Source organism: Rhipicephalus microplus, chromosome 8, assembly GCF_043290135.1.
Source record: "Rhipicephalus microplus isolate Deutch F79 chromosome 8, USDA_Rmic, whole genome shotgun sequence".
Taxonomy (NCBI): Eukaryota; Metazoa; Arthropoda; class Arachnida; order Ixodida; family Ixodidae; genus Rhipicephalus; species Rhipicephalus microplus.
The window spans coordinates 10147029-10161083 of NC_134707.1; the positions used below are offsets into that span (position 1 = coordinate 10147029).

The 14055-nt window shown below is 47.0% G+C and overlaps 2 protein-coding genes across 3 annotated transcripts in view; both read left to right on the top strand.

Annotated features, from left to right (window-relative positions):
- LOC119164100 (CCR4-NOT transcription complex subunit 2) overlaps positions 1-4967 on the top strand; it is a 30905-nt gene extending 25938 nt beyond the window's left edge. For both annotated transcript variants that reach the window (XM_037416206.2, XM_075870986.1), the window contains 2 exons: positions 2955-3105; positions 4356-4967. In XM_037416206.2, the coding sequence (XP_037272103.1) occupies positions 2955-3105; positions 4356-4557 (353 nt within the window). In that variant the 3' untranslated portion in view covers positions 4558-4967. The remainder of the gene's footprint in view (positions 1-2954; positions 3106-4355) is intronic.
- Positions 4968-11739: 6772 nt separating this feature from the next.
- LOC142768799 (uncharacterized) lies at positions 11740-13811 on the top strand. Its single transcript, XM_075870987.1, has 2 exons — positions 11740-12073; positions 13336-13811. Exons 1-2 carry the CDS (start codon positions 11872-11874, stop codon positions 13689-13691), a joined length of 558 nt encoding a protein of 185 aa, XP_075727102.1. The 5' UTR covers positions 11740-11871; the 3' UTR covers positions 13692-13811.
- Positions 13812-14055: the final 244 nt, after the last annotated feature.

A 14055-nucleotide genomic window follows, 5' to 3' on the forward strand; every position in this document is an offset into this window, starting at 1 on the left:
AAATGTTTTTAAAATATTGGCGACTATGAACAGCACTGGCTTTTGCAAGGGAAAAAATGAAACATTTTCACCAACCGGGTATCAGAACAAATACAGTTTCGCAACAAGGCTGAAGCAATAAATGCAATAGCAACACATTGGACTGTTATACAAAGTGAGGCTAGGGCACTTAGGAACTATACGAATATATACGAATTGTATAGCAAACGCAGTCGAATGTGTGTTGAGCTGCACCGTTTCTCGCGCGTGCAGCAGCATGTTCTTCCTGCGTTTGGGCACGTATGCAAGCCCGCCTTGCTTCAGCGTGACTGGCATTTTGTTGCAGCTGTTCCGCAGGTGTTCGTATTATAGGTGTATATACTGAGGGCCTTTAGTGAAATGGATAGCATGAGCAGCGTGACCGTATATACTCGTGTGAGGGCCGCACCCCAACTTTGAAAGTGGAAATTTCGAAAAAAAAATACAATAAAGTTCAAAAAGTTCCGCCAGGAAAGTGTAGTTAGTTCATTTACAGCCAGATGGGGCTGCAAGCTTTTCTGCTTTTATTCTACATCTGCCGACGCGCCGACCACGCAGTTACAGTGGCTAACGCAGTTGAGAGCACGCCGCCATGTTTGCCTTGTGCGGCCTCTTTGTTGGCATCGTTCCTGGCAGCGTGACTTCAGATCGGTGTCGCTTTGTTAGTAGTAGTGAGCCCTGCAGAAGCCAACGCAAGTAACGGACAATGGGCCAGAATCTGCGATCATTCACTGCAGCATTTAAACTGCAAGTGATTGACTATGCCGAGGAGCACGGAAAGCGAGAAGCTGGACGGAAGTACGATGACGATGAGAAGCGCGTGCGTTACTGGATGAAGCAAAAAGATGCCCTCGCCGCTACTAACAGGAACCCAAAGGCGTTATGCGGGAAAAAGTGCAAATACCCACAACTCAAAAGCGAGCTTCTCAACAACGTCGTCGACACACGAAGGGACGGCTACGCCGAATCGACCGACATGATACACGTCAAAGCCCTCAACATCGCTCGCCACATGGAAATACCCCAGGCACAATTCAAGTCAAGTCGGGGCTGGACTACGCAGTTTATGAACCATAACCTGCTTTCTACTCGGCGCCGAACAACGATTTGCCATAAACTGCCACGCGATTACGAAGACCATGTTATAAAGTTTCATTGCTTCGTGAATGCTCACGGGTGGGAGCATGAATACTACCTGTCACAAATTGGGAATGCGGACCAGACACCTGTGTGGTTCGATGCACCGGAAAGCACCACAGTAGATTTGACAAGTGCGAAAAGTGTGTCTGTGTGCACGACCGGTGCAGAACGTCAAAGGTGCACTGTGATGTTGTGCATCACGGCAGATGGCAGAAAGCTTCCGCCGTACGTCTCGTGACTCTCCCAAAAGAGATGTTCCCTCAGGGAATCGTACGTGCTCAATAGAAGGGCTGGATGTCCAATGAACTGGTTGTTGAGTGGATTAGGATCGTCTGGGCAAACAGACCTCAAGGGCTATTACAATGGAAAGCCCTCCTTCTATTGGAGGTTTTCAGGGGCCACTTGATTGACAGCGTCAAGAACCGACTTGCCACAACTCGTACGGACTCGGCCATTACTCCCGGAGGCCTGACGAGTGTGCTGCAGCTGCTCGGCGTATGCGTTAACCGTCCACTCAAAGTAGAATTTCGCCAATGTTACTCTGAATGGATGGCTGGAGGCATCCATGAGAAGACCCCTACAGGATGGCTGAAGTGGGCGTCGCTCCAACAGGTGTGTGAATGGATTTCGAATGCGTAGCGTGTCATGTAAGTAGAAGTAGTTGCGAAAAGCTTCAAGATAACAGGTATTTCTAACTGCATGAACGGCACCTTAGATGACCGTCTCTGGGAAGGCACGGACGCGCCGAGGCAAGCTCCTCCGAGAATGAGGACAGCGACAGCGAAATGGAATCTGAATAAAAACATTCCTGGCATGTAATTTGCGACTCTCTTGCACTCTGCTACTGTTGCATAAACAGTACAGGCATTTGGTGAGCTGTCATCAGCCTGATTCGTGTAAGGGCCGCACCTAGCAAAATTTTCGAGAAAAAAAAAAGTGTGGCCCTTACACGAGTATATACGGTAATGCAGCGCATTCAGGAGCGAGGTGTCCCTAGCTTTTTTTCTTTGGGCCTTTTATATTTATATATACACATGCATAAACATATCTGGGACATGACATCTATGGCAACGGCGACGGCGAAAATAAGCCAAAAGTGTCCATATGATTGCTATCAAAATAAAAGTTAAGCTCGTTGTGCAGCAAATAAAACACAAGTTGTGCACCTTTATAAGAGACACGCGTCAGGTAGCAATTCCTGTCTTTTATATGAGATGTCTCTTATAAGCAAGGTACCACGTATTTTTCTTATCAACATCCATTTCATTGTAGGCACAGTGCAGTCTCTTATATTGAATCGTCTCCTGCATGCATAGTACAACATTGCTACTCTACATTACGACATATGCTGTTATTTAATGTTGTTGCGATGGACAGATACCTGATAGACATGTCTTCGGGGCATTGACAGCATTGGGCATGTCATTATTCCTCTCCAAGTCTAGCTTTGTACACTTTTCTTTTTTGTGATGGAGTATGTCACTTGAGTTTGCCTAGATACAGTATTTAATGCTATAATTACCTCATGTGAGATATGTTCTTACAAAGTCACAAGTTGAGCTAGCCTGTCGGTTTGTATTCATTTGATAAAGTTGACCTCACATGACATGCACGATTCGTGCTTTATAAGTTCACATTTTCTTCCAGTGAACTTTCACTTGTGAGTGCAGTGCAGTCAATCCACGCTCTCTTTTTCTTCTGTATTTTTGTGTGCTGTTTTTCTACAGAGCATGTGTGAGTTGTGTTAGATACAGTTGTTAATACTGCCCATCTATTTCCATCCTCCCTTGGCACAGACTACCACGTTCCTTCAGAGTACATCATCAACCAGAGCATCCGGGACAAACTAGCGGGCATCAAGCTGAATCGATATGGTGAAGACCTGCTCTTCTTCATATTCTACATGTTTGGGGGCGACCTGTTACAGCTGCTTTCTGCTGCCGAGTTGTAAGTGTGTTGTTCTGTTCACTCTTCGCGAAATCCACCTGCGTAATTTTGTAGGCTCGTAATTTTGTGCCCATGTAGCTATGTTAACATAGAAGTGTATAATTGTCATGATTTTCCAAGATGTTGATCCCTTAAGGGTTTTGATATTTTCAGGAGTCTTCCTGTCAAAATGTGCTTTTTTAAATGTTATTGAATATTTCAGTTCTACCAAGCAAGTTTTTTTCTGTTTAAAAAGATTTTAAGCATATACAAAGTCAAGTTAGCTTAATGAAGTTTATAGTAGACTCGTGTTAAATTAAACCTTAAGGGACCAGGAAAATGTGTTTCATATAACGGGAGTTTCGTTTGCTCAGAGATAAACGAGGGTGCAGAATTCAAGTACAAAACCAGTCCTATTAAAGGCAGTTGCTCCATTTAAGCAGATATTTTATTTAAGAGAGTCTCGTCTTCTGTGTTGTTAATTTCTCATGAGAAGGCTAGCTTAACGGGTAATTATTAACAATAAAAACAAAGCAAGAAGAAGAGTGCTGTTAAAAGTTTTTAGCACTCCGGGAATGCCTTCAACAATCTGACAATTTTAATCATTTTAGTCTTTACGTGAAGCGGATGGGCTCCATTTGTCCAAAACGAATCGGGGGACAGATATCTAAGATTAAGGTGTGCTCAATCAAAACACAGAAGAGGTTAATAAACCTTGATATATTAAAAAAAAATTGCGTACATTTAATCATACATATCCACAGAACCAGTTTAGAACATATTGCAATGTGTCCACTATGTAATGCAGTGCATTATTGGCCTAATCGCTAAGGAATCACATGATTCTGAATGCATTAAGGCAGTGAGAAAGCCTCTAAAGTAGGAATACCTGTACAACTTATGGTGAATATTGAATTTCTGCATCCATATAAATTTGTATTTTGTTGAATACAGTTTATATTGCAAAAGCCGCAAAGTGGTATAAAGCCAGGGCAAAGTCTCTTCAAACATTTATTAACCGCAGTTACCCTATTGTATCTGCAATTCTTGCTAATATAGCGCTGAACTTCTAGTATCACGTAGGAAACTTGTGGAAGTAGCAACAGTAACTGGGAATTGGCACTGGGCTTCAATGCCAGGGCGGCACTCGTTTCAATTCTACCCCACGGTAGAACTACATAGTGCTGGCTCTTAGCACATTTACGAATTGCACGTTTTCCTAAAAGATCACAAGCATCATGTGCGTGCGACATTCTGTACGAATACGACAGGTACAACCGGGACTGGCGTTTCCACAAGGACGAGCGGGTCTGGATCACGCGAGCGGGCATCTCACCAACGGAAAAGACGTCGACGTACGAGCGTGGGACATACTTTTTCTTCGACCCAGTCAACTGGCGGAAGGTCGCCAAGGAGTTCCACCTCGACTACGACCGGCTCGAAGACCGGCCACAGCAGTATCCGCCCCTCTGATCAGCCGAGTGCACCGCCTTCAGTCACGTCACCCACGGTGGCAGCCCGTAACGCTCCTGGCTGACCGCGCAAATGGAGAAGGCAGAAGCCACCGAGAAAGACGGGCCCAACGACGTTGCACGCGGCAGTGAGACAGCGAATGAAAGAACACTGACGCATCGTGTGACTTGTCAGTTTTAGGAAATGAGAAGAAAACGTGCGATGTTTGTAGACACCGTTGTCAGACGGCAAGAAGCAGCCCTAGCAGCCCTTGTTTTCTACAGGTCATCTGTGCAAAGAGTTCTCTTGATGGCCCCACTCGGAGCATTCGCGTCGTCCTGGTAGTGCCGAGAAGTCAACCATAAGAACACTGCAGCACTGGATGGTCTACAGAGAATAGAACATCCAACTGGACCGCACAGGGACGGAAGTGTCGCCCTGATCTTCCCCTATCTCCTCTCCTCGCAGACACGGCAGGGTCAGTCGTGCTACGAGCACGACGCATCGTTGACTCTTGATAAATGAGAGTGCGTCGCAGTGGATTTCTCGTTATGTGTAGAATGAACGGCAACGTCTTGGTTTTTCATTAAGTTTGTGGGTTTTTCTGTCAGCAGCTTCTCTCATTTGCCTGTAAAAAAGAACACATTCCTTCACTCCATTAGTGCTGAGAAAAATGACTGCTTTTTGTTTGCTGGGCCGAACACTCGTGTGTGCAGTGCCGCTGTTTGCGAATGTCTTGTGTTGTTGTTTGTCAAATGAAAGCATTGTTTCAGGGCAGCTGTGCTGCTCGGAATGAGATTCTCGTCCATCTTGATTACACAATAGACCAATCGTGAAGGGTTTCAAGTTTGACCATAACGCGAATTTCTGCTGTTGGTTTTTAATCTATGTCTCACAAAACTATCAGTTTTAGCCACATATTAAGATCTTGTGCACTGTGATTAATGCATAACCATCCATCATTACTGAACAACTTACATCTGGCCTGCGGTGGTAGCGGTTGTCCATACTGTCAACATTATTCAAAGTTTGAATGCCTAGAGCCTTCTTCAATTGAGAAGCACCAGAGCACACCTTGAAGGTACTGGCAGTTGTGCCATTTTCAGATCATCATCGTCCAAATGCCGGTGTTGTGGCTGATAGGAAATGTCAAGAAAGCAAAAAAGTAAATGAAAGAGTTCCAAAATATACTGCCCTGCAAGCTTTCTAATTAACAACACTCACTGCCATGAGGATATGGAAACGAATGCTTGTCGTCACCACCACGATTTGGAAAGTTCCTAGCACATTTTTATTTTTGTCCGTTTTTCTTTTTGCTTATGCTGCCGTTGTTTTTGAAACTGAAGCTCTCATGGAGTTTGCACATGCACGAGGAATATTAACACTGCCGCCCACAAATCGCACACACAAACACGAAAATGTAATTTCGAGAGGGATAATTCTCTCATCCTGCCTGATCCTGAAGACGGAGGTGGGGGGGGGGGGGGGGAATATTGGTACGCATGAGGTCTGGGCTTCAGTACGCCCCCCAGGAGGGGCACCCGGATCCCGCACACACGAAGGTTGGGTGTTTTGTTTTAGAACGCTGGATTACTTGAGAGAAACGGGACGGCACAAGGACCGAGTGAACAGCTGCTTGTGACTTGGCTCTCTGCTCCCCCATTCATGGCATCTTTGGGACATTGCCTATAACTAGCCAGTGTTTCTTTAAATCTGATGTAAGGATTATTTCTGTTTTTCGTTAATAGCTTCCTGTGGTGAATTACTGTTTTATTAGACAAGGTCAGTGTTTCTTTTGAAACATGACTTTTTAACAGCTTTTTTCTTACACAAGAGAAGTGTTCTGTTATAAAAATTGTAAAAATGGGACATTTGTCTTTTACTCTTTTTAAATGTACTTATAGATAACTTAGATACTTTCTTTGTTTTCTTTTTTATTTGATTCTTCTTTTTTGCTGCGCCTTGTTTGCATACAGAGCGGGTGTTCCAAGCACAGCAGAGATTTTTCTGACACATTGAAAAGAGTTCTTTATGAAGACATTCAACAAATCGTGCGAGCTGGTTTTTCAAGCGACTTGTCACAAAGGTCTTAGATATTGTGGTTTTTTGTTGTAAAGCTAACAGTTGTTGTTTTTGCTTTCCCCAATTGTACATGTGTAATGTTTACATCTTGCGTCAGTTTTTCTCTTTCCTTTTTAATATCGTCATTTTGTGCGTTATGAAAGTGATATTCATTTGAGCCAGTGCAAGGCCATCCTTGTTAGCAACTCTAGTGAGATGATTGTGACATGGCTTGCGTAGGATTGCAGCGGCTATTAAAAGTGTCGTTACGCAGGTGTTCTTGAGAGGCTGTCTATGCAACGAGAGACCCGTTCACTGTTCATGCCAAAAAGAAATATACACAAAGGTGGTGTTGTACAGTGGGGAAAAGGGGGTGTTTGTGTGTGTTTGGCCACGGTGTGGCCAGGAGTCATTACGGCACCAGCCAACCTAGCGGTGAGGAAAACGACGGTGCTCCTAATGTTGAAAGGTAGCTCATGGGACAAAAACTCAATGTACATAAGCCTTCCTTAATTATTTTCAAAGTGTACAAAGGAGCGGCCTTGATACATAGTTGCTTGTCAATAAAAGCGATCTCTAAAGCGGTAACCTCTTGTCGGTTTCATTTCTTGCATGTTCTGCAGGCTTGGGTGCGGGAGCGTTAAGAATATTAACATATTTCTGAACAAGCGTTGCCTTACAGGTTTTGGCAATGGTTTGTTATTCATCTGTTACAAATCAGTAATATTTAGGTAACATGGATAACTTATTGCTATTTTTTTTTATTTAACTGGCTTATAGCTCGAACGCGGTTTACGTAGCACGAGCAACATCACTCCATTACAGTATGTAGTCTCGGACATGCTCGGGGAACAGCAAACACAGAACACACTGTAACGCAACAAGCACATAGACATTAGTGCCTTTTGCACAACAGCAAGCCGGCTGGCCAGATCATATGCATAACTAAAGTAATACGCCAGAGATCACTGGAATGCGATTGTAACACGCAATGTATCACAAATGCGAAATCGGCGACACTTCACTTCCACAGCAGTCTGTGGGGGGTGAGCCACGATCTTCGCAGGGACGTTCTAATAAGTGTGAACGGTGTTCCTTCACATTTCACAATGATAGGACAGGTTCAACAGAGTAAATGTATGTGCACACCTGGCAACCCCCTTAGAGGATCAGAGGGACAGCCACCACACACCTATGCCCATGAGAGACGACCGTCGACGAGACGCACCAAGCTCCAAAAAAGCAACAGCTCTGCTCTTTATGAGTCGGCCTAACAACGAGGCGGCGCCACTGCCGTAATCCAGCGCCATCTCCCGCATGGTGGGAACTACGCTAACTACGCCGATTTCTGCCTGCCCTTGAGGTGAAGCCGGCCCGCAGGACTAGGAGGCACCATGAGGCGAGAACAAATAAAAGGGCATGCAAACACCCCCCAGGCTACTATAGTGCATGTGTGCATTTTACAAATGACCAGCGACATCTTATCAACACAAAGAAAGTGGAAGAAACAAACAAGTGGTTGTGCTTATATATACAATATACAGAAACACATGAGACGTGCGGCTGACTTTCATTCAGTGGTGCAACAATCTAACCCTAATTTATATTAGTACACCTAATGAGATGTGCCATCCAAATGTCAAAAATGAGCCTAAAAAAACTCGGTAAGTCAGCAGCGATAACTTCTGAACAGCATAGGCATATGCTATGATACACAGTCGCACGCTTCAAGGCTGGCAAATGCAGTGAAGACAGAGAAATGTGCATTCTTGCCGTCGACATATGTTGAGAGTAGTGTGTTGTGCGAGTTGTGTGTAGTTAAGCAAGACGTACTTGGTCTCAAAAGTCTCTGCTTAAATTGCACCTCATTATATCGTGTCAACTACATCGATCCGCACTGCGCATGCGCCGTCTATTTGTCACTCTATGCGTACCACCGACGCTCGGACGCCATGGACGACACTAGCAAACTCTGGCATGTCGTACAAGGGCCTGTGGCACTTCTCTTGGCCGCTGAGCGCAGTCCTGTTCTATGAGTCACATGCGGCGAGACAGAACCTCCAGAAGAAATTCTGCTTTACGGACTTCCAGGTGGCGTTTCTGCCTTGAAGCGTGAAGTAGCCTTTCTGAAGGGCCGCGTAATCTATGCGCGCACTCGTGAGCCACAAGAACTGTTGAAGCTCGAACCCTGGTAACTTTCTCACTGCATCGAATGACGTGTAGCAGCTCATGTAAGACGCTTAACTGCGCATTGCTTCTGGACTCCAGAGGTGGTTCACATCGCCGCCCTGTCTGGCTACAGGGGCGACAGTCTGGCCCAGTTCCCGAGCTATTATTGCTCCGAGCGTCCTGTAGTTAAAAAGTCGCCAAGAGTTGTTTCCTCTCGCGGTTTAAAAGACGTGGCGTGTCTGCAACACGGTGGGGATGAAGAGGGAGTCGTGTTCGGCCACGTAGAAAGTTCTGGTCTTGAACTCCAGCATCGACGAGAGGTCCCAGGCGAAGTCTGGTGGAGAGAACTGCGACGGGCGCCGAACCTGGGCTCGCACGTTGATGTAGTCCACAAAGAAACTGGCGCCAGACGTCACCGGCTGCGAAGTGTGGAACACGCTGACGTCATTACTGACGAACTTAGTGCCAGTGACGACCGCAACAGGGTCCAGAGACCTTCGCAGTCTTTCCAGCGTCGGATCGTTCTCCAGGTAATTGCTCTTGTTTTTGAAAACCTTCTTGACTGCTTGGAAGAGCGCTGCTGCTGGGTCTGGCTTTCCATTGGAGGAAGAGGTGTTGCTTCCTTTGTTATCAGGTGCCTCGACATCATGGTCCAAATCGGAGAAAGGGTGGCGTTTATGGATAGAAAGCAGGTTCGAAGGGCTGTCGTCTCGTCGGTCCTGCCGATCCCTATATCGAATCTCTTGACGTAGTCGAACTGCAGAAGGTTTGTCAGGATTTGCACTGCCACGTACCAAAACGTCTCGAGTGCCGAGTTGTGCTGGAAGATGCTGAGCAGTCTCACCACGTTGCTGTAGTCCCGGGCAATGAGGAATACGCTGCTGAGGTTGCATCTTGTGTGCGAGCCGCTCCATAGAACCGGAAACGACGGCGACGATGACCGGCGGCTCCATGTGCAGCTTTCTGTAGGCAACTTTCCGGTAAGGCGACTCCCTTCTGTGGTACGACGTGTAGACGCAATTGTCCAGGAACACGACGCCCGCTGGGAGGTCCTCGGCAAATTCGCTTTGATGGGCCCTGGAAATGACATGTATGAGTCTCCCGACGTAATGTTGCAGCACGGCTTTCATGGAAAAAGCGGTCAGCAACGGAATTCCTCACAGTGCATACAGTGCCGCGGTCGCCTCGACCCTCTGTGGCCTGAGCCTGACGAGTCCGTTCAGGCTGTATCTGAAGGACACCTCCGCTCCGGTGGTCATGGCAGCGAGCAAGGACGTGGCGCTCAGAACCTGCACCAGGCGCAACTTCCTGGGAGAGGAGCGGCACTTCGTGGTCCAGGTCCAGCTGCCCAGAGGTCATGTATGCTAAACACTCATATAGCAGCATGAGTCCGCGATGTGCGTCCGCGATGTGCGTCCGCGATGTATGTAATTGTAGGTAGTCACCTCTCGTTGAGGCCTTGGAATGTCCGCTAGATGGCGGTACTTCTCTATGATGAATATACATTGGCCCCTTTGCGCATCGAGTTCTTACACAACTCTAGTCCTGACGCTCAGAGGGCGAATGGAAACAGCTGATATGGATACCCGGCCACTGCGGAGTTAGAGGCAATGAGCTCGCCCATGCCTCGGCCCGAGAATTACTCTTGCGGGCCTCCGACCCCGGCATATCGAACCCACCCTCGGCTATGCGTATGGACCCGCTCCTAGCATGGACATATATTCTAAAGCATCAAAGACTCGAAAAACGGAAACTTTTCAGCCCCCGCGGGCCAAAGCTCAGTAAAGAATCTCGGGTAGCGTGACGTCACCTGCAGACCTTGTCTTACCCCAATCTATGCGTACTGTCCAAAATAGATCCCGACACATACGCACCACAGTGCAGGTTCTGCGTCACTAAAACAGCCACCCTGTACCACACGGTATGGGAAGCCCACACAATCCACCTCTACAACCCAGAGCACAACATAACACTGTAGGGTGGGAGGCAGCTCTGTTCAGCTCGGATCCGAAGACCCAAGAGGCCCTCGTGAGACGAGCGAGGACAGCGGCCCGTGCCAATGGGATCCCGGACTAAGGAGCCCACTAACCGACATTCCTTCCTCGGTCGCAAATAAATGTTTTATTCTCTATATATATATGATGAAAAGATGCGGATGGATGGATGAACACACAGACAGATAGACAAGCAGACGGGTGGATGGAAGCACGCGTGGACGTACAGGCGCATGTACAGACGGACGGATGCATGGACGAACGCAGGGGTGGACGCTGGGACGGATGAATGGACTGACGCACGACCGCGCGTACGGACGCATGGGCGGACGCAAGCAAGAACGAACGGACGGACGGAAGCGCGGACGGAATTACGGACACTTCGCGCCCCACTCATCATCATTCGGTCCGTAAATATGCTGCGATTTTTTTTTCGCTGCTCGCCTGGATAGCGTCTGCTGCTCCCAATGGCTGGATCGTGCGCTCGCCGGTTTGATGAGAAAGGGCAGAGACGAAGAAATAGGGGGACTAACCTGCCTCCGTTTCGCGTGCGTTCGTAATCTCGCGCATCGCGCAGACGCCGTGTTCGAGCGCTCATAAAGCTAATTTATCTTCCCGTGGGAGGCGGAGACGTCACAGTTGGCACTGTGCCAGGGAGCTTCGACGGCGGTGTGTGAGCCTAAGGAACTTAGCTCCTAAAAAGTCCAGGCAGCTTTGCTTGACGGACGCTGATGAAACAGCGAAGCTGGTGGCGCGCAGTGGGGTTGAATGAAGTAAGAGGAGCGGGGGGGAGCCGTAGTGGGTGTAGTGATGAGTTCTGGAAATATAGTGTGTAGTGGCGCAGTGGATGTCCTTATGTAGGATTCACCCGTTTTCTTTGGATAATTAGTCCCACTGCAGTCTATACGGCATCAAAGGTTCAATCAAGAACAGCTTCGCTGTTAATAAAAAAAAACGTGTTGATTCGTGGCTTCGTTATGCTCCGCGCGCTGAAACACTCCGCGTGACCCACTTCAGCGGATAAGCCATAAATCGGATGGTGCCTTGCTTAGGAAATTAATTCGACTGTGCACCCGCCTGCGAATCCCCGCGTAGTAGGTATGAGCCATCGATGAGGAAAAACCTAAGGTGCCTGCGAAAAGTGGTACCAAAAGTGATGCAAGGAGATCAGCCTGTCTTCACGCAGCCCTTGTCTACGCTTCCGTCAGCTCCTGGGCTGCCTGCACCTTGCGACGACGAGGACAAACACCCCAGAAGTGGCACTGGCCGCGGAGTGAAAGTGACAGCCCGGGCCGTTGCGACCAACGAAACAGGTGGGGCGTATAACGAAAAAAAAATAAAGCTGTACGATTCCACCTAGCCATCTATCTTAATCATTTCAACAGCTTACGCATTTACAAATGTCATCATCATAAGCCCGACTGTGTCCACTGCAGGACAAAGGCCTCTCCCATGTTTCGTCAGTCAACTTGGTCCTGTGCTTGCTGGTGCCTCTTTTACCCGCTAACTTCCTAATCTCATCTGCTCACCTTGCTTTGTCTCCCCTTTACCCGCTTGCCTTCTTAATGGATCTCAATGAAATTTCCTGGGTACGTTCATTTGCGCGTTTGCGCTATTCATGCCAAATTGCAGGCTTGAGAGTTTTGCAGATTCTTTTCAAATGAAGAAGTCTTTTTTTTTTTACTTTTTCTGTCATTACTGGTGGGCCTTTCATCTGAGTTACTTCTAGTTCTTACATTATGGTCGTCGTTGTGACGGCTACGGTACAAATCCATGTAAAATTCCTACGCTATTTTAACTATTCTATTCTTATTGATCGTTACTTCGCCTTCCTTGTCCCTTAAAGCATACATCTGTTTTTTGCTTATCCCAATTTTACAGGTCAATGTGCTATAACATGCTAAAGCTCTGTGAAATGTATTCTTCCACTTATCATAGTATCTTCACAATTTATGGTATTTAAAAAAATTCTAGATTATTGAACCTTTCGTCTTAAAATATCTCCAGCTGGAAAATTATCGTTTCAATAATTCAGCTATATAGCAATTTAATTGTGGTGAGCTAGAATTAAAAAAAAAAACATATAATACTTCTAGAACACTGCATGTGCTATAATTCCAGCTCGAATTCAGTGAATACCTATTGCTGGAATATTGCCGAATATGAGCCGCATGTTCATTCACCTCTAGCTGAATTATCCAACCGCAAGTCTTTCCAGCTGGAAAGAATTATGGAATAATAATCGACATGGAAATGGAACTTTCGCGTCTAGGTAGCGCCCGGGCGCACCAGTGTGATTTGTCTAAGATGTCTTTAGCCAGTCCACCATCGCATCACTACGCCCGCAAGATTACGAAGCTATTACTTCACAGTTCAGCGTCCCCCACCCAGACCCCCCCCCCCCCCAAAAAAAAAATAAGAAAAAAATAAGGGGGACACCATTGCGAGGTCTCGGGGTTCTCTCAAGTTAGTCCGTGTCGGCACATCTACGGGATATGCCGTGGCTTTCACTGTCATCACCATGTGCTTCCTTCCTACTCATATTGTACTTTTCAACGGTCAATCGCACATGCAGACGCACTCACAGGCTCGTCATCGCATCGTTGGCTACCGAGCTCGGAGGTGATGCAACGGCCGCGTCGACCACAGCGGAGGTCCAGCCGCGCGGCTACGCTCTGCCGCTGCCAGATGGCGTTCCTGGCGCTCGTCGCATTGGCCTCCGCCTCCTGCGTGGCTCTGGCCTTTTCGCGCAACGATGAGAAGACGTACGCGCTCGCGTGGCGCCTCATTGGAGCGTTTTTCGTCGACGTCACTGGCTCTCGGCGCAAGTTGCGCCATCCCAGGGATTTTTCTGTCTTGGAAACGACGAAGTCGGTCCCGTCGCTTCCTTCCGGTGACGTCAGCAATAACAGTAGATATGGTCAACGCTGATTGGGCCAAACTGCAACGAAAAAGTAAACTGATTTTACCTCCGAATTAAAATGTAGTGCGTACTATAGTGTTCTTGTTTAGTGCGTGCTTCTAAGTTGAAGATCGGGCAAGGTCGATCATTAGAATATATAGCTGCAGCATGTTAGTTTCCAATTTTCAGTTTAACTAATGCTTTTCTTTTTGTAAGCTCTGACATTGGGATTTCGGGATTAGGGAAGTGGGCCGGTCATTGTTCGCGGTTAGCATTAAAAACATGAGTCCAAACAATAACAATTTATTTGGAAGTTATCGCTTGTGTGTTGACATATTTCTTCGTCCCCTAATTGTCTTGGTGCGCTAAACAAGAAATCGCGATTTTTCATAC

Excerpts from the sequence above, each read along its gene's own strand:
- LOC142768799 (XM_075870987.1), top strand. The coding sequence starts at position 11,872 with ATGAGGAAAAACCTAAGGTGCCTGCGAAAAGTGGTACCAAAAGTGATG. Across the intron at positions 12,074-13,335 it reads CGTTGCGACCAACGAAACAG|ACGCACTCACAGGCTCGTCA; the intron begins GTGGGGCGTATA and ends TCGCACATGCAG.